General features: G+C 36.5%; 2 protein-coding genes across 2 annotated transcripts in view; both read right to left on the bottom strand.

Moving 5' to 3' along the window:
* Positions 1-4,135, bottom strand: part of srsf1a (serine and arginine rich splicing factor 1a) — an 8,883-nt gene extending 4,748 nt beyond the window's left edge. The window contains exons 1-3 of the mRNA XM_073817605.1: positions 4,040-4,135; positions 3,692-3,923; positions 2,858-3,069 (exon numbers count right to left, since the gene is read on the bottom strand). Coding sequence (XP_073673706.1) covers positions 2,858-3,069; positions 3,692-3,894 — 415 coding nt within the window. The 5' untranslated portion in view covers positions 3,895-3,923; positions 4,040-4,135. The remainder of the gene's footprint in view (positions 1-2,857; positions 3,070-3,691; positions 3,924-4,039) is intronic.
* A 428-nt stretch (positions 4,136-4,563) lies between these two features.
* aldoca (aldolase C, fructose-bisphosphate, a) lies at positions 4,564-15,243 on the bottom strand. The gene is made up of 9 exons (XM_073817692.1): positions 15,154-15,243; positions 12,506-12,636; positions 12,203-12,414; positions 11,558-11,612; positions 9,490-9,650; positions 9,317-9,400; positions 8,290-8,464; positions 8,006-8,205; positions 4,564-6,276 (listed from the first exon to the last, which is right to left on the bottom strand). Exons 2-9 carry the CDS (start codon positions 12,615-12,617, stop codon positions 6,181-6,183), a joined length of 1,095 nt encoding a protein of 364 aa, XP_073673793.1. The 5' UTR covers positions 12,618-12,636; positions 15,154-15,243; the 3' UTR covers positions 4,564-6,180.
* Between the last annotated feature and the right edge of the window lie 4,590 nt (positions 15,244-19,833).

Raw genomic sequence — 19,833 nt, 5'->3', positions numbered from 1 at the left:
CGAGTGTCGAGCACGAAGGAAACTACAACCTGATACGTTGATAACCTGATAAATTCATTGGTGCTCCACACTCGATTTATCGTGACTACATTTAAGATGGCGGCGACTGCTCTGTTCCTGGTGGAAGATGTCTGTATAAATCTTCTTGTAAATAAACTACCGGTGCTTTTTCTGAGTTCTCAATGTCTCGTTTTAAATGTCAGGGCCCTAGGAAGTCTACCGATGAAGTGTGGAGCTACTTTGTGCCTCGTAAATGGCGTAAAACAGTGATTTATTTACATGGCTCCTTCGATGCCCGATTGACTTTCATTGACAACCTGTTGTGAGCATCGGCTAACTGACCCCAGATTTCGGACAGCTGGACACAAACCGAGATGAAATATGCAAGGTACGTTCACACTCGGTATCATGATTCAATACACTTTAGGTCAATATCACACCGGAGTTCTCCTTTAAATGAGGCAATTTGAACAATATTACTCAGAACACGCAGAACTAAGAAAAAAAAAAACACTGGAAGAGTGTAAAGAATTAAAAAACATGTTCCGTCCTGTGTTGGTCATGTTCTGACCATAAAGAAAAAAACAAAACAAAACAAAAAAACGGAAAAAACAAAAAAAAAAAAAAAAAACCAACCTACAAGAAACAAATTGAACATTTATTATTAGATTTATCAATATCAACTGATATGAAAAACTGTGAGAATTTGCCCATATTGCGCAGCCCTACAGTGTCAAAGAAATTAATGTTTCTTTTTTTTTCTGTTGCAAAGAATTAAAGTTTTTGAGAAAGATTGCAGGATTTCTGCATGTAGTAAACTTCAATGGTACCAAACAGTTTGAAGCTCCAAACTGGAGTTTCAATGGGTTCTACACAATCCCAGCCATTTAAATAAATAAATAAATAACAGGGTATCTGCAGATATGAACAAGTGAAATTTAAGACTAAGACCTTTTTAAAATACCACCTTTTATGAAATTTAAGACCTAAACCTGTAATGGAAATATACGTTATATTACATGCATATGTAATATTTAATTTGTTTAATGTAAAAAGTAAACAATATTTCATGGCTGTCATAAATTACTACGATATACAGTGAACTTTTCATATCAGCAGATACTATTCCACACAAAATATCCCCATAAAAGTACCACTTAGAGATATCTGGTGATGTAAATTTATTCTGAAGCAATATTTTCATCAGTGCTCTATTAGCTTTTATGTCTTAAATCTGCATATTTCATTTGAGGCCTTTTTTTTTTTTACTTTTGAAATTACAATTTATCAAATTCTATATGTAATCTGACTGCTAACAGCCATAGTTCACACTGCAAAATTAAAAGTGCAATAAAAGATGTTATGAGAATAACGTTTTAAATACATTTATGAATGTACAAATTAGAAATGTTGGGGTGGGGATGCATCCTTTTAAACACTAAACTACCAGCAGGTGGCGGTAAGTCACTTCATTAGAGAGTTATTTCAAGTGATTCAAGCCAAACGCTGAATCGCTTAGTAGTAAAATTTTCAATTGTTGCCTCAGTTTTTTTTTTTTTTTTTTTTTTTTAAAGAGTTTCTTTGTGTGCTGTTATGCTCATTTGTTTTAAAGCATGTCACAAAGAGACCAGAAATACACTATCCATTATCAATTGCTGTTTACATTGAATGTATTAAAATAGGAATCTTTCTTGCCTTACGATGCTTCGCTGGTTATTTGTGTGACTTCAGTTTTAATCAGGCTGTTTGTTCGGTCTATATATATATTATTAATATTGAGACCATTATATACAGAAAAAAAACTTGCTGGACCTGTATTCCGCTACTGCGATTCTGTCTGAAGACGCAGTAACTACCGCAGGGGGAGGAAAAAAAAATAAATAAATAAAAATCTTCAGTCTGTCAGACACTGCGGTCATGCCAGTCGCGTCTTGAAAACACACGGTCACGCCAGCCTCACTTTTTTTTTTGCATGCACGTCTAATCGCGCACTTACGTTATGGGTGCTGGGAGCGGTCAAAATGGATTTAAAGACGCTGTTAGAACGGCGTTTTCTTTATGCGTTACGTGATATATTTTCCATCAGGACCTAAATTAATGAAGACTGAAGATATTTTAGCGGACATGTGACCAGAACTATTTAAGACCTACCGAAACTGAATTTAAGACTTTAAGCCTTATATTAGAAAAACGTTATTTAAGACTTTAAGGATCCGTGGATACCCTGAAATAAATAAAATATAGAAAACACAAGTGCTCAGCTAGTATTAGCTCTGAGATGCACATCTTTACATGCTGGAAAGGTCACGCGTGATGTAGTCAGAACCACCGACCCAGTGTTTACAAAGCGAACATGCAACGAAAGTCAAACACCCTTTACAAAAAAGCTAAAACAATTAATGTTGGATGCTTCTGAAGTTGGAGGGAAAAATTAGATTTTTTGCCCTACCCAAACTTTTTTTTTTTTTTTTTAAAGCACACAGACGAAGAACTGTGACCTTTCCAACATGATTATGTATTGTGTGAAGATGCAGATGTGCATTGCAGAGCTAGTGCAAGACGAGCATTTGTGGTTAAAGCACTTTTTTTTTTTTGGAAAATGACCAATTGTTTCACTAGACAAGACTCTTATTCCTCAGGATTGTGTAGAGCCTTTTGAAGCTGCACTTTGGACTTTCAACCCATTGATACCCAAAGAAGTCCACTATATAGAGAAAAATCCTGGAACACTTTCCTCAAAAACCATTTCTTTGCCAATAAAGAAAAAGACATGAACATCTTGGATGACACAGAGATGAGTAAATTGTCTAGAATTTTATTCTGGAAGCAAACTTTCCCTTTAAAGCCGTGATCATACCTGAAACAATTACTCTGTACTCTGAACGTCTGGATGGGGGTCCATATCTACCCCTAGGAGCCCCGCCGCCTCCGCCGCCACCACCACCACCACCTCCCCCACCACCGCCGCCGCCGCCAAAACCTCCTCTCCCGCTTCTCGGAAACTCCACTCGAAGGCGATAGCCATCATAGTCATAGCCATCACGGGCATAAACAGCATCTTCGGCATCTCTAAAAGGAAACAGAACAGGAAATGCATGTAAATACCAATCTGGCATGAAAAACCGGTCAGCGTGGCTAGGGGTCGCACTTAGTAAAACTACGAACAAAAACTAACCCGACTAGCTAGTTAAGTGACTTACGTGCAAAGCAAAATTTTCTCAAAATACAAAACAGATACAGAAAAGCTCAGTGCTAAAAACCCGTCTATCGCAAAAATTAGTGCAACTAATTTGAATCAAACTAAAATAGTCATTTGTGTAGTTACGAACCTAATTTCCATATTCAAACCCAAGCTAAAAAAAAACACTAACGTTAATGAAATGCAAATTTACACATTAAAAGGACAAAATGAACAACTAAAATTTGCAAAGTCTCTCATTGAAGACAATGATTTGTTCATATAAACAAACGAAGCTCTGGAAACATGGTGAGCACGGCTAAGCTAACTAGCATGTTAGCACAAAGCAAAAGTAAAAAGCAATGTGCAATCGTCCTTGTACATAGATTGTAAAGTACACAGATAAAAGTTCTCAGGATTTTTTTATTTTTAATTTCACAAATGAAACCGGCAACGCTGAAACAAGCTAGCCTTTTAGCACAAGCCTCGAGGTTCATTTGTAACGTTACCCACCTTGGGTCTTCAAACTCGACAAAGGCGAATGGAGGACCGCCTCGTCGGTTTTTCAGATCGATGTCTCGAATGGCTCCATACTTGTAAAACACATCTTCGACATCTTTAGTGCGGATATCAGGAGGCAGATTCCCCACATAGATGCGGCAGTCGTTGTTTCCAGCAGGGCCGCGGATCACCCCACCAGACATTTCGGCACTCATATAGCTACAATGTTAGCTTCCTCTTCCTACTGAGCAGAGAAATAAATGACACTTTTACAAGTCTGATAAATAACAGATGTTTGCCTTTGCGAAATGCGTTAAACAAGGCGCAACTCCAGTCAAAATACAAAACAAAGAGACTTACTATTGTTTGAAGCGCCGTTTGCAATGCACGAGCACCACGAGAATGTGTTTCCTCTGGAGTCTCGCGGGCCGCTTCCTCTTAGCAAGCGCGCTTTACCCACCGCGGATGAATCTGAAGAACCGTGGAGAGGGGTGAATGACGTAGTTACATCCGCGACGCGAAATAGTTCGGATAGTGACGTCCAAAACAATAAAAATGTTCTATATTAATGGTTAATTAGTATGGATACGGAACAAATGGGTATGGCATGGTTTTATTATTTACCGTAGCGCTATTTAATTTGATCCTGGGATGAATTCAGGATTCTACTTATTATTGTTTGCAGCTGCGGCTGAGGTAAACTGTAGATTACCGATTGATTTACACTGAGACAACGTTTAAGAAGAATAAACGATTCATCAGTATGCCTTGCGATTTTGGGCATATGAGCTTTAATTGTTATTTCGTTATTAATAATAATAGTAATATATAGCTATTACCAATGAAGCATTTAGCCTGTATTTAAAGATTAGAGCAGACACATCTTCTGTTTTAATACTTTTATTGCAGCATTTTCAGTTTATATTCAGGATGTCAATAATTTAGTTTCACTTTTGTTTTGTCAATGCGTCAAGTCAAATATTCGTAATCATTAGACACTCATTAACTCATTAAACTTGTAATCCATGCTGTTATTATTCATCAGAACAAAGGCTTTATTAAAGCTTTAGATGATGAAAGAGTAGATTACAGAAGCATATAGTTACAGCTTAAGTCAAATGTTTACATACACCTTGTAGAATCAACATGTTAGTTGTTTTAGCAAAATAAGAGGGATCATACAAAATGCATGTTATTTTTTTTTATTTAGTACTGACCTGAATAAGATATTCACATAGAAGACGTTTACATATAGTCCACAAGAGACAATAATAGTTGAATTTATAAACATTTCTGCAGAAAAAATCTTTCAGGTTCTACAAATTCTTTGGTTTTTTTAACATTTTTGTGTATTTGATCCCTTTTCAAGAACAACTGTATGATTTTGAGATCCATCTCTTTACACTGAGGACAACTGAGGGACTCATATGCAACTATTACAGAAGGTTCAAATGCTCACTGATGCTCCAGAAGGAAAAAACGACGCATTAAGAGCCAGGGGTGTGAAAACTTTTGAACAGAATAAAAATGTACATTTTTCTTATTTGGCCTAAATATCATATTTGTTTAATTTAGTACTGCTCTTCAGAAGCTACGGAAGACACTTACATGTTTCCCGGAAGACAAAATAAATTAAATTTACCCTCATCTTCAAACTCAAAAAGTTTTCACCCCCAGGCTCTTAATGCATTGTGTTTCCTTCTGGAGCATCAGTGAGTGTTTGAACCTTTTGTAATAGTTGCATATGAGTCCCTCAGTTGTCCTCAGTGTGAAAAGATGGATCTCAAAATCATACAGTCATTGTTGGAAAGGGTTCAAATACACAAAAATGCTGAAAAACCAAAGAATTTGTTGGACCTGAAGGATTTTTCTGAAGAAAAGCAGGCAATTTAACTGTTCAAGACAAACAAGGGACTCAAGAACAAAAAAAAAAAAAAAACACACACACAGCTGTGGATCATTGAGGTAACAACACAGTATTAAGAATCAAGTGTATGTAAACTTTTGAACGGGGTTCACATTTTTTATAAATTATATGTAAACGTCTTTTATGTGAAATATCTTATTCAGGTCAGTACTAAATAAAAAATAACATGCTTTTTTTATGATCCCTCTTATTTTGGTAAAATAATGAACATTTTGCAGATGGTGTATGTAAACTTTTGACCTCAACTGTAGATCCTTATAACTATCCTAAGAAAGTCTTAAATGTTGATATTAAGTGATAAGGATCAATACAACACAGTCAACTGTAACTTTATTAATAAACTTGTCAGTTCTATTACTTTCCTAAAGAAAGATCTTGGCAACAGCTATAATTTTACAATGATTTTAAGACAAGCAGAAATTTCACATCCTCAGAAACTTACTTAGCAATCACTTTTTGCTGTTTTACTGTTTATCAACATCACAATAATCTACTTATGTTAATGTTAATATGGAAGTGGCAGTGAAATCTGCTAGCTTTCAGCTAATGCTGGATTACGGGAATCAGGGGCATTTCAATACGCGTAGCTGGAAAGGTAATGGGAAAGACCAGTGGCTCCGCTGCTGTCACCACAAACCGTGTACTTCCCTTGAGAGGCCAGACTGTTGATCTGAAAAGAAAAGAAGTAGAGAAGAGATTTTATGGGTCTGGTTTCTGATCTCATCCACGTCCAGCTATTTTTAGCTGACGTACAAAACAGCTTGTTTTGCTGTTTGATATTGCAAATGGGTGTGTCTTACCATATTATTTTAATGTGTTATCTTAAATATAAACACTGGTTTGTAGCGCAAACAGTTTTACTGTTTACTGCACTTTGTTATTCTTCTGTTTTTTTCCCCTATAGTGGATAATGAACCAGGAAAACAGGATATATACAGTCAAGCCCGAAATTATTCATACCCTTTGCAAACTGTCACAGTCTATGGGAAAATCCAAAGTTCTATACCATTCCAAATAGTCCAAGCTGTTCTAAAGCAACCTAATTACCCAGAATCATTGGGAACAGCTGTTTTAATCAACTCAACAGGTGAAAAACAGGAGCTCTCTGCTGTTGGTTTGTGGACAGTCATGGCTAAGACAAAGGAGCTCACTGAGGACCTGCGGCTGCGCATTGTGTCTGCTCACAAGTCAGGAAAGGGCTAGACCATATCTAAATGTTTTGAAGTTCCAGTGGCTACAGCGCAAAGTATTATTTAAAAATACAAGACGTTCCGCACTGTGAAAAATCTCAGAGGACGTGGTCGGAAGCCAAAAGTGACACCTGTGCTGGCCAGGAGGATAGTAAGAGAGGTAAAAAAAAGAATCCAAGGATCACCACCAAGGCCATCCTGATGAATCTGGGCTCTGCTGGTGTCAACATCTCAAGGCAGACAGTCCACAGGACACTGCACACTGCTGGGTTCCACGGACGCAGACCAAGGAGGACACCACTTCTCCAGATAAGGCACATAAAAGCCCGCTTGGCCTTTGCAAATGCTCATCTGGACTAAGAAGAAGACTTCTGGTCTTCTGTTTTATGGTCAGATGAAACAAAAATTAAATTGTTTGGCCACAATGATGTAGCCTTCATTTGGCTTAAAAAAAGAAGAAGGCTTCAACCCTAAGAACACCATCCCCACTGTCAAACATGGTGGTGGGAACCTAATGATTTAGGGGTTATTTTTCAGCTGGTGGACCAGGGAACCTAATCACAGTAAACGGCACCATGAAAAAGGAGCAATACATCAAAATTCTCAACAACAACATCAGACAGTCTGCAGAGAAACTTGGCCTTGGGCACCAGTGGACATTTCAGCATGACAATGACCCAAAACAAACAGCAAAAGTGGTGAAGAAATGGTTAGCAGACAAAAACATTAACGTTTTGCAGTGGCCCAGCCAGAGTCCTGACTTAAATCCAATTGAGAATCTGTGGAGGGAGCTAAAGATCAGGGTGATGGCAAGGGGACTCTCCAACCTGAAAAAGTTGGAGCTCATCGCTAAAGATGAATGGGCAAAAATACCAATAGAGACATGCTAAAAACTGGTCAGCAATTATAGGAAGCGTTTGATTGCTGTAATAGCCAAAAAATGGCTTTTATATTGATTATTGAGAAGGGTATGAATAATTTTGGACATGCCACTTTTTGTTCAAATGTATATAAAAGACGAGTAATATTTTTTTCCCACAATGATGCTTCTTGTACATTGTCTTATTATCCTTTGGGAGAAGCCTGTGTCATTTCCGGTCCAAAAAAACTTGCTGGTTGAATAAAAGTAACTTTAAGTCAGAATTTTCCAGGGGTATGAATAATTTCGGGCTTGACTGTATCTGTCTGTATATAAATCGATTTGGTTGCCTCTGCTCGTTTGATGAATTCCTCGGTTGCGGCGGCTTCATTCTCTCTCTGTCCACGCCAGGTCTTCAGAGCCGAGGCCTGCAGAGCTCGGCCGAATGAGAAGGTGAGAGCCCAGGGTTTCACCAGTGGGCAGTTATTGATAGCATTTAGGTTAATAGAGGCCTCCTCCTCACTTTGACCTCCTGAGAGAAAAGTCACCCCTGAAAGTGCAAAAAGTCTGTGATCAGTGTCCAGACTCATCTCTGAATTTGAAATCAAGTGTATGTTTTGTAATATATCCTCACCTGTCACTGCGGGCGGCACAGTACGCCGCAGAGCAGTGACTGTTGCCATCGCAACCTCTTCTGCGCTGTATTTGGTTGGGCAGCTGTGTCCAGGGGTCACCATGTTGGGTTTGAGTAGAGTGCCTTCCAGATACACATGATGATCAAACATGGCTTTGTAGACTTCTGCAAGCACCTGGATAAATGACAGTGAATCTTAACCATGTGATCATTCCAGCAACTGTAAATACTGTTATTGTTTACTCACTCTCATGTTGTTCCAACACAGTTTGACTTTTCTTTTATGGAACACAAACTATTTTGGTTGATAAGTCGAGTGACGAGCAGGAAGGAACTTATCAGGTTATCAACTTATCAGGTTGTAGTTTCCTTCGTGTTCGTCACTCGACTTATCGTGACTAAATTCAAGATGGCGGCGGCCGCTAAATTTCTTGCAGTTACTGTCTGTATAAATCTTCTCGTAAATAAACTACTTGTGCTTTTTCTGAGTTCTCAATGTCTTGTTTTAAATGTCAGGGCCCTTGGAAGTCTACCAATGAAGTGTGGAGCTACTTTGTACCTCATAAATGGCATAAAACAGTGATTTATTTACATGGCTACTCCGATGCCCTATTCACCCTCATTGACAACTTGTTGTTAGCACCGGCTAACTGACCCCAGATTTCGGACAGCAGGACACAAACCGAGATGAGATATGCAAGGTACGTTCACACTCGGTATCATGATTCAATACGCTTTAGGTCAATATCACACCGGACTTCTCCTTTAATTTCTGAGTTGTGTGGTGGTAAAAATAGCTACATGTACCGGCAGTAACTCACTGAATGTAACCATTTCACGACATCAAAATAATGCCCCCCCTCCCCCCATAGTCCAAAATATGTATAAAACATGATTTTTTTTAAAAATAACAAATTTTTCATAGGTTTTCTACAACATATTTTAGTAAGAGACATCATTTACGTTATATTAAGCCATACAAATCGCAATACCCAGGGTTCCCTTCAAGAAGTAAAGTATAACAAACCCTCTCTGTAACAAACTGGGACCGCTTCAAATCATGGTCTCCATCAGGAAGAATCTCCGGTTCCACTATGGGTACAATCCCGTGCTGAAAGTACAGTTTGGACAAGAACTTGAGCTTTAACAATTATCCATTTGTATCTCTTATTAATAAATGTAGCCTAATTAACATTTTACCTGCTGACAAATGCTGGCATAGCGAGCAAGAACTTTCGCATTTTCTTTAATGCACAGGTTCGACGGGGTGGTATCGCTGATTTTCATCACACAACGCCACTTTGCAAAGTCAGCTCCATCCTTTTTATACTGAGCGCAGCGTTCTGAAAGCCCATCCAGACCTGTTGAGAGAGAAAAGCTGCGCTTGACACTTTTATTATGTTAAAATTCTGATAAATGTTATGGTCTGGGTCAAAACGCCCCTAATCGAATCAAATACAGTTCTCCAAAAATTAGCTTTGCCAAGTCTGCGGTTCTCCCCTGGAATAAGGCTACTTTAACACTGTTGCCGTGGGTTGTTTCTCATGTCCGCAGGTTGAAGCAACCCCAGTAACGTAGTATTTAGGACCTGGAATGCAAATTTTATCAGGGAAACCTGGCAAAAATGTGCATTGTACCCTTTAGTAGCCCCTTGGAGGCTAGATTGGGCTAGTTTTGGCCTCGTTTTGATTAGCAATTGACCCTTTGCAAACAGCTTAATTGATAGGTGATTTGACCAATCATAACACAGAATCTGCCATTTTGTCCGTCAGGAGAGTATAAGTATAGATTAACTAAGGTGGACTTAAACTTGAAAAACTGTGTATATTGTCGTCTTTCCGCCGGTTGAAATAAAATATGTTCAGATGTTCATTCATGCTTCATGTATATATTAAAAGATGATAAGTTCATGTGCCACTTGAACAGAGGCAATACAGTGATGTGTTAAAACACATTCCAGAGCCACAAAATGGTATTATTGTTTGAACTTCTTACAAAATTACAAAGTTTTAAAGCTGAGACCTTGTTTTTATACCAGAAATAACCTGTTCTGTCTCTTCTGTCGGCGTGTTGTCAGTTTCCTTTTTGCTCTGCAAAGTATTTTTCACTGCGTGAGAACATGATGTGTAGTGTGAGAGCGGCATTGTTTGTCGGACATGGCAACGATAACTAAGGAGGGCGGGTTTTTGCGAAGGGTCAATTGGGTGGATTTTGTTGTGAAAACCTGGCAACCCTGCCAAAAATCATAGTATGAAAAACAATCTTTAACGTAAATACTTCTCGCACCTTACAAAAGAGTAAACATGAGAATGTATTATTTCTAAAACTGTATTGAACAACTGTTGTTTAAACTTGTCTTTTTCCAGTCATAATAGCAATTTCATGCAGTTAAAACTTTGCAGGAATGTTTATGACTTTAACACTATGATAACACAGGTTACTGTCTGGAATTTGTTGTGTTGTGTTTTGTTTTATTGCGCTTATCCAGTGTAGACAACATCGCTGATTAAAATTTGTTCTATTGTCTATTGTCTGAAAAATTATTCTGCATTTTGGCCATTTATTTACATGACAACAGCGTTTTGGGGCTTAAAAACTTTTGAAAACTGATTTCAAAGTGTACGTTTTTGAAAACGATACTGTTATTGTCTCAGAGTAAACTACAAAAACGAAGATTTGTGGAAACGGTAAAGTCATGCGTATTATGTGTTCAGCCTATCCTCCTTATTTTTCCCATAAGAGTGGACCGTTTGTAAATTTTATGGGTCTGGCTTCTTGTCTCGTTCACTTCCAGCTATTTTTAGCTGTACAAAACAGCTCGTTATGCTGCTTGATATTTCAAACTGGTGTGTCTTACAATATTATTTTAATGTATTATCTTAATTATGAACACAATGGCTTGTAGTGCACACAGTTTTCTCTCTTTGTTATTTCCCCACGGCAGCTTAAGAACCGGAAGTCTTACACATTACCAGAAACACAGCTTACTTCCGCGTTGAAAAATACACCATTTTTATGTGAAGTACTCTCAATAACAAATAGTCATAGAACTTGTATAGTCATACAAAAACATTCTAGTTTCAACCAGTATTTCCGACAACTCAAAAATATTTTGCTGGTCCAACTGAAGGGTTAAACACGTCAAAACGTACCGAATTAAGAACCAAGGAACAAAGGTAAAAGGAGTCTACCAACCAAACGTATCAATAGTGAAACCAAATTCGAATTGAATTATCAGATATTTAGAGAATGGATGTTTTTGAAATACCTTGTGTAGTGGTTTCTCCATTAGTCCCTGGCAAGGGGACTACACCTTTGTCAACCTGTGAAAAAAGGGCAAAATGTTTTAAAAATTAAATATTTTAAAGTAGTAAAGTGTACCCTTAAAGGGACAGTTCAAATTTTTTTATTAAATTTTTAAAACTACAACCAAACAGTTTCTGGTCCCCAATGACTTTCATAGTATGGAAAAAAATACTATTAGTCAATAGGATAGGGACAAGAGACTGATGAGTAAATGACAATATTTACTTTTTTGGGTGAACTATCCTTTTAAGGTTTCCAATATTAACCTGTTAGAGGTAAATAGAGTACAAAGTTGCCCCTTTAAGAGTACCACCCTAGTGTCAAGATGTTGTACCCTTAATTTACCCCTAATCTAAAATTATTCCCCCCAAAGTAGGCTTAGTGAACACTCCTCATATCTGCAACTGTTTGGACAAAGAGATAGTTCTGTTCCCAAAATATCCCACTGATTAAACTCTACTTGAAATGCTTTTTCTAATGAGGCATGCCATGAAGTTAGGAATCAAATGGGATTAAGAAATGTTGCAATCAAAATTCAAACTTGCAGTGCTTGCATGAGCACCAAGGCGCAACATCTACCCCAGTGAACCCAGTTAAGACTTCATACCTTGATTCCAATAGTGATGCCCTTGTCCTTAATCATCTTAACGAATGGGACCCCATCATCAGAGTTCTGGTAGAGCGTTTCATGGAAGAAGATCACTCCACCGATGCAGTTATCAATGCGGTCATCAGCGGTGAAGAGCACCTGGCGGTAAAGACGGCGGTTCTCCTCGTTGTTCTCTACTCCAATCTGGTTCAAACGCTTCCCCATGCTGCCTGTTAGAACATCCACAGAATCAAAGTGAGTTCTCATGCTTTTATTGTACACTACAATTTATGTTGACTAACTGAAGAAAGCCAAACTAACCTATGGACTCGTCTGCAGCTAGGATGCCTTTCCCTGGTGACACGATGCGCAGAGCTATCTCATGTAGCTCCTTCTTTTGCTCAGTGGTGAGAGGAGGAAACTGATGGGTCATCCTAAATGTCCAACACAACCTGAGGATAGGGTGGTAAGTGTAAATGAACAACATAATCAAGATGAGATTTCAGTGAGGTCACTATATTTTGCCTTCCTGCTGAAGTCATTTAAGCTGACGAAAGGGTTTTGTATGGTTCACATACAATGTAAAAAAAGTAGAAATCTAAAACCTGTCAGGAGACCATTGTATGAGTCAAAATTATTCTTTTATGCCAAAAATCATTAGGATATTAAGTAAAGACCATGTTCCATGAATATATTTAGTACATTTCCTACTGTAAATATATCAAAACCTTATTTTTGATTAGTGATATGCATTGCTAAGAACTTCATTTGAACAACTTTAAAGGCGATTTTCTCAATATTTAGATTTTTTTGCACCCTCAGTTCCAGATTTTAAAATAGTTGCATCTCAGCCAAATACTGTCCAATACTAACAAAACATTACATCAATGGACAGCTTATTTATTTAACTTTCAGATAATGTATAAATCTCAATTTCCAAAAAAAATTCAGTCCCTTGTTTTTGGGTCTGGCTTCCAGTTTGATTCACGTCTGGCTATTTTTAGTCGCAAATTGGAGCGTCTTACCAAATTATTTTATTGTATTATCATGCTTATGAACGCACTAGTTAGTAGTGCAAACAGTTTTAATGATCCCTTTAGTGGCTAATGAACCGGAATTATCTCCCATAGGCTTACTTCCATGTTTAAGAATAAGGTGGATAGAAAAAACATAATGTCCTGATGGAAAATTACCAGTAACTTTTTTTTGTTAAGTTTGCAAACATTTCCTAAAACATGACACTGTTTAACTAAACACTGGTAAAAACCAATATGGAAAATTCCTTCATATTAACAGGACGTTTGGCTCTATATTTTAGGTCATTTATTATGGTGTGTGCACACCAATAGCGAATTTAATTATTCACACTAGTAGATTACATACAAAGTCAATGCAAAGACGCGAATCGCTATAGGCAAATAAGCGCCAAGCGATCCGAATGGCGCAAAATGCGCGCCGCGTTTGCAGCGAACGCGCAATATTCGTCTCAAACATTCTTCCGTGCAAGTTAAAAACGAATCTTTTGCGTGGTTAGGAGGATAGATTTAAACTGTATTATAGCCTATTTATCTATCCGGTGGGACATTGGCTAGAATACATTTCCCTCACGTCTCATAAAACGTTACAAATGTCAATATCTGGGAGTAAGAGATGAGCAAACATATGGATAAATTTGACGACGCAAAAGAGAACTCAATTCGGTACGGTTTGAGAAATACACACAAAATGGAGAAATACACACAAAACGGTGTCGAATTGTCTGTTTCGACTAGTATTCAGGTAAACACACTCGGTTATGGTTTTAAAGGCACAGCAGCCTAATTTAGTTGCTATTGTCTGTGGCCTTGATGTTAATCAAGCAATATAAGAAAGACAGAAAAGCACTCATTGCCCTACTAAAGATTCATCTAAATTAATTGATATAAACAAATATGTCTGCTTGGAAGAATGAAGAATTTGGTAAACAAGTTATAAAGAAAGCATAATTAGCCTATATAACCATTGGTATTTCATTGAAAAGAAGACCATGTTCTTGTTAAATCTGTGTCTATCATGATAAAACATTAATATCAAACCTATTTAATGAGTTTAGAAATATTAGAGAAATGCTTAACTAAACCCATTAGATTTTAGCCGACTAAATCTACTGTGGATTTAGTCGACTAAAATCTTGCGATATTTAGTTGGCTAAAACAGTTCTAATGACTAAAATATAACTAAAACTAAATGGAATTTCAGTCAAAAGACTATGACTAAGAGTAAATCAATTTATGATTTCTAGCATATGCGCAACTACAGAACCTTTATTTGCTCAGAAATTGTTTCTGTGAGTTTAATCTCTTGAAAAATATTTCTTAAAAACCCTTGTCTGGTTAACAAACATTAATTAGATGTACTGAATTACTCATAAAGATTTATACAATGTAAAAAAAAAAATGTATATAACCTAAAACAACATTTCATGTTTAATTTAGCTCATTTTTTAGTTTTTTTTTTTTGTTGTATTTTCAGTGATGCAAAGTTTTACTTTTTAAATAAAATCGCAATCAAAAACAAAGTTAAATAGATAAATCCAACACAATTGTCACTTAAAGGCACAGCCGCTCTTCTACATGTTATTCAGTTCAAAAATGCCAAGCATTCACTTTCACAAAAGCTTAACAAAGATTTCTGCAAGTCGTGCAACTTTGTTATCCGCAACCACAAGCGAAGCACATAGACTCAGTTTGCAAGTCTTATATATAAATGACTCTTTTTATGAATAACCAAGTCTCCAAAGTACTGCCAAATACGTTATTTTTAAGAGTTCTCAACTATTTGAAAACCTTTTGAACCTTCGGCAGAATTCAAACACACAGCTATCTGGAAAACGGATCATGCATGTATGATTCTCAGCATTAAAAAATTATCCATACATTTATGTATAGTTGTGAAAATAACTTTTTCATTCAACAGATGGAGTTACTCACCAATTCAGAGCAGAGCGACAGACTCAGACTGAAGGGCTTTTTCCTACAGACGAGATGAGACGTGACTGATTCTTTAACAGTGCCAGTGTCCCAGTTCTTTATGAAGGTGATATCCCAGAGGATGCTGACACTTGTAGGGCGGAGCTTAACGGCTTGCCCTCATTAAGTTATCGGAGGAGGTGTTAAAGGCCACCAAAGGTTGCCCACCCGATCCCATTTTTCTAGCAGCATGCATTCTCATTATTTTACACAATGCAATGCATTTAAATAAGATTTGGCACATTTTTTAAACTGCAAAACTTGTTAGGGTAGAGTGGGTGGTTGCCAGGGTGTTGCTATACAGATGTTAAGGTATGTTGTGCTCAAAATAGCCTAGATATGGCTCAGATTGCTTGCCAAATAAAAATCGCAACTTATAAGCCACATTATGTGAGGTATCAACTTTATAACCTGTTGGGTCTTTCAGGCCACATGCGCTAGCTGTATTTCCGTCAACAATATAATTAGATCATATATGCCTTAGGCGAATCCTTAAATCTCTAGTCAGCTGAGACTCTGATCATACCCTTAGGAAAATGTTGGCAGTCACAGAGCAGCTGAGATTCAAGCATATGTGTGGTAAAAAATGAGGTGGGGTCATGGCATAATTTCTAGTTCTATACAGGTGAGTAGAATTTTTAGATGACTTTATGATCTAGTTTTCAAGGACAAAAAAGGAGTCAAAGTTTGGAGATTCAGTTGTGCATTGATCTGTTGTGAAATTACATGATGTGGCATTAAGCGAAATATCACATCTACTATGCATAAAAATAGCCAGACTTATACTCATTTAGGAGTATGTTGTTCAATTCTTAATATGAAGCCAATAAGGTACCGTAGATAAAAATGGCAGGTTTAGAGGGATACCCGATGTCTCTTTATACATAAAGGACTGAACCCATTGGAAGTAGACTCTCAGGAGAACTGTTAAGAGTTACGGATATTTTAAGCCACCTCTACTGGGGCTGTGATTTTTTTTCCTGATACCTAATTAAAAACATTAATAATGATGCTTTATCTGGTGTTCAATTTTCAGCCCTATTAAGGCTGCTCCCATTTGGGTTTGTCATTGCTCTCACAAATAGGTCACACCAAAGTCTCAAAGTTGGAGAAATGTCTCCAGGTATCATTGACAGATATATATTTTCCTATTCTATCTTTTGAATTGTGATGACATTAAGTTCTACTTTCGTCCTCCACATCGTTCAACGAGTTCTATTTTGGGGACATATGTTGAGGATGCGCTTTACAGTACTGCTGAAAAATGGTGAAAATATTCCCAGATAATTCCCATAATAGTCGCACTATATACACAGTATAAACTAAATTGTATTTTTGTTATCATTAAGCATGGCACCATATATTCAGCTGTACATGCTACTGTATATTTCACAGTATATTTATTCTGTGCATCAATATATCAATCAACATATTTCATATACTGAGTATTCCATTAGATATGAATTAATTGTACATAACCTCTGTATATACAGTAGCACATAATTTTTCTTTTATGCTACAGTACCATAGTTCCTCATGCCTTCACCTGAACCTCAGTGTTTTTCTGATTTACTCTGTTTTCCCAAAATGTCCCTTGGCCCTTAGTGAGGTATGTTAGTAAAGTTGTAGCCTATTAGCCTATTAAATTGTATCCAACAATGGGAATTTTGATCTTAGTTTTTTAAGTGACTCTTTCTGCAGGATACACTGATAAAAAAAATATGGCAACGAGTGAGTCTTTATGAGTCACATTGAGTCATTTCCTCAAATCATTTTGTTAAAAACAAAGATTCATTTAGAAGTGAATTAAGCAGCATTTCTTGTTTAATGCCAATGAGTAAGTATTCAATTATTAACTCAACCATTCTGTCCAAGAGCAAAAAAAAAACAAAATGTTTATGCGTGAGTCATTGCATTATTAACTTAACTATTTCATTCAGAAACACAGATTTATTCAGTAATGATGTCTCTAAATGAGTCACTAAATCAATTACTCAACAAATTTGTTAAAAAACACTTATTTAATCAGAAAGAAAAATGACGTCTGTATGAGGCATTGAATAATTCGCTCAACTGTTTCATACAAAAACACTGATTCATTTGTTAAAAAACTATTTAATCAGGGGAGAAACAAGTGACTGTATAAGTGAATCACTGAATCATTCACTCAGTTGTTTCATTCAGAAACACTGATTTATTCAGCAGTGAAACAAGTGACATGTCTTGAGTGAGTCATTGAATCATTTCCTCAACAAATTTGTTCAAAAACTATTTAATCAGAAGTAAAACAAGTGACATGTCTTTGAGTGAGTCATTAAATCCTTTCCTCAACCAATTTGTTCAAAAACAATAATTTATAAGGAGAGAAACAAGTGACATGTCTGTATGAGTGAATCACTGAATCATTCACTCAATTGTTTCATTCAGAAACACTGATTTATTCAGCAGTGAAACAAGTGACATGTCTTGAGTGAGTCATTGAATCATTTCCTCAACAAATTTGTTCAAAAACTATTTAATCAGAAGTAAAACAAGTGACATGTCTTTGAGTGAGTCATTAAATCCTTTCCTCAACCAATTTGTTCAAAAACAATAATTTATAAGGAGAGAAACAAGTGACATGTCTGTATGAGTGAATCACTGAATCATTCACTCAATTGTTTCATTCAGAAACACTGATTTGTTCAGCAGTGAAACAAGTGACATGTCTTTGAGTGAGTCATTGAATCATTTCCTCAACCAATTTGTTCAAACACAATAATTTATAAGGAGAGAAACAAGTGACATGTCTGTATGAGTGAATCACTGAATCATTCACTCAGTTGTTTCATTCAGAAACACTGATTTATTCAGAAGTGAAACAAGTGACATATCTGTGTAAGTGAGTCTGTGTGAGTGAGTCATAGAATCATTCACTCAGCTGTTTCATTTAGAAAAGCTGATTTAAACAGGAGTGAAACAAGTGACATGTCTTGAGTGAGTCATTGAATCATTTACTCAACCAATTTGTTCCAAAACAAGTATTTAATCAGGAGATAAACAAGTGACACATCTGTATGAGTGATTCATTGAATCATTCACTCAACCAATTTGTTCAAAACCAATTTAATCAGGAGAGAAACAAGTGACGTGTCTTTGAGTGAGTCATTGAATCATTCACTCAACTATTTCATTCAAAAACACTGATTTATTTAGGAGTGAAACAAGTGGCATGTTTTTGAGTGAGTCATTGAATCATTTCCTCAATCAATTTGTTCAAAAACAATAATTTATATGGAGAGAAACAAGTGACATGTCTGTATGAGTGAATCACTGAATCATTCACTCAATTGTTTCATTCAGAAACACTGATTTATTCAGAAGTGAAACAAGTGACATATCTGTGTAAGTGAGTCTGTGTGAGTGAGTCATAGAATCATTCACTCAGCTGTTTCATTTAGAAAAGCTGATTTAAACAGGAGTGAAACAAGTGACATGTCTTGAGTGAGTCATTGAATCATTTACTCAACCAATTTGTTCCAAAACAAGTACTTAATCAGGAGATAAACAAGTGACACATCTATATGAGTGATTCATTGAATCATTCACTCAACCAATTTGTTCAAAACCAATTTAATCAGGAGAGAAACAAGTGACGTGTCTTTGAGTGAGTCATTGAATCATTCACTCAACTATTTCATTCAAAAACACTGATTCATTTAGGAGTGAAACAAGTGGCATGTTTTTGAGTGAGTCATTGAATCATTTCCTCAATCAAAAACAATAATTTATAAGGAGAGAAACAAGTGACACATCTGTTTGAGTGAGGCACTGAATCATTCACTCACTCAACTGTTTTATTCAAAAGCACTGATTCATTTAGAAGTGAAAAAAGTGACATGTCTGTATGAGTGAATCACTAAATCATTCACTCAATTGTTTCATTCAGAAACACTGATTTATTCAGAAGTGAAGCAAGTGACATGTCTTGAGTGAGTCACTGAATTATTTCCTCAACCAATTTGTTCAAAAACAATAATTTATAAGGAGAGTAACAAGTGACATGTTTTTGAGTGAGTCATTGAATCATTCACTCCACTGTTTTATTCAGAAACAATGATTTATTCAGGAGTGAAACAAGTGACATGTCTTTGAGTGAGTCATTGAATCATTTACTCAGCCAATTTGTTCAAAAACAATAATTTAATCGGGAGAGAAACAAGTGACATGTTTTTGAGTGAGTCATTGAATCATTCAATCAACTGTTTTATTCAACAACACTGATTCATTTAGGACTGAAACAAGTGACATGTCTGTATGAGTGAATCACTCTGAATCATTCACTCAACTGTTTCATTCAGAAACACGGACTTAATCAGGAGTAAAACAAGTGACATGTCTGTATGAGTGAGTCATTGAAGCATTCACTCAACTGTTTCATTCAGAAACACTGATTTGTTCAGAATATAAACAAGTGACATCTCTTTGAGTGAGTCACAAATCATTCACTCAACCAATTGGTTCAAAAACACTTATTTAATCAGGAGTGAAACAAGTGACACATCCTTATGAGTGAGTCATTGAATCATTCACTCGACTGTTTTATTCAAAAACAGTGATTCATTTAGGAGTGAAACAAGTGACATATCTGTGTAAGTGAGT

This window comes from Garra rufa, chromosome 14 (genome assembly GCF_049309525.1).
Source record: "Garra rufa chromosome 14, GarRuf1.0, whole genome shotgun sequence".
NCBI classification, from domain to species: Eukaryota; Metazoa; Chordata; class Actinopteri; order Cypriniformes; family Cyprinidae; genus Garra; species Garra rufa.
This window is presented reverse-complemented; position numbering and strand designations above follow the sequence as displayed.

Bases quoted from the DNA above. Each gene is read 5' to 3' on its own strand.
- aldoca (XM_073817692.1), bottom strand. From the start codon at position 12,617: ATGACCCATCAGTTTCCTCCTCTCACCACTGAGCAAAAGAAGGAGCTA. The intron at 12,415-12,505 runs GTTAGTTTGGCT...ATGTTCTAACAG, and splicing joins AGCTGCAGACGAGTCCATAG to GCAGCATGGGGAAGCGTTTG. The intron at 11,613-12,202 runs GTATGAAGTCTT...CTTTTTTCACAG, and splicing joins GCATCACTATTGGAATCAAG to GTTGACAAAGGTGTAGTCCC.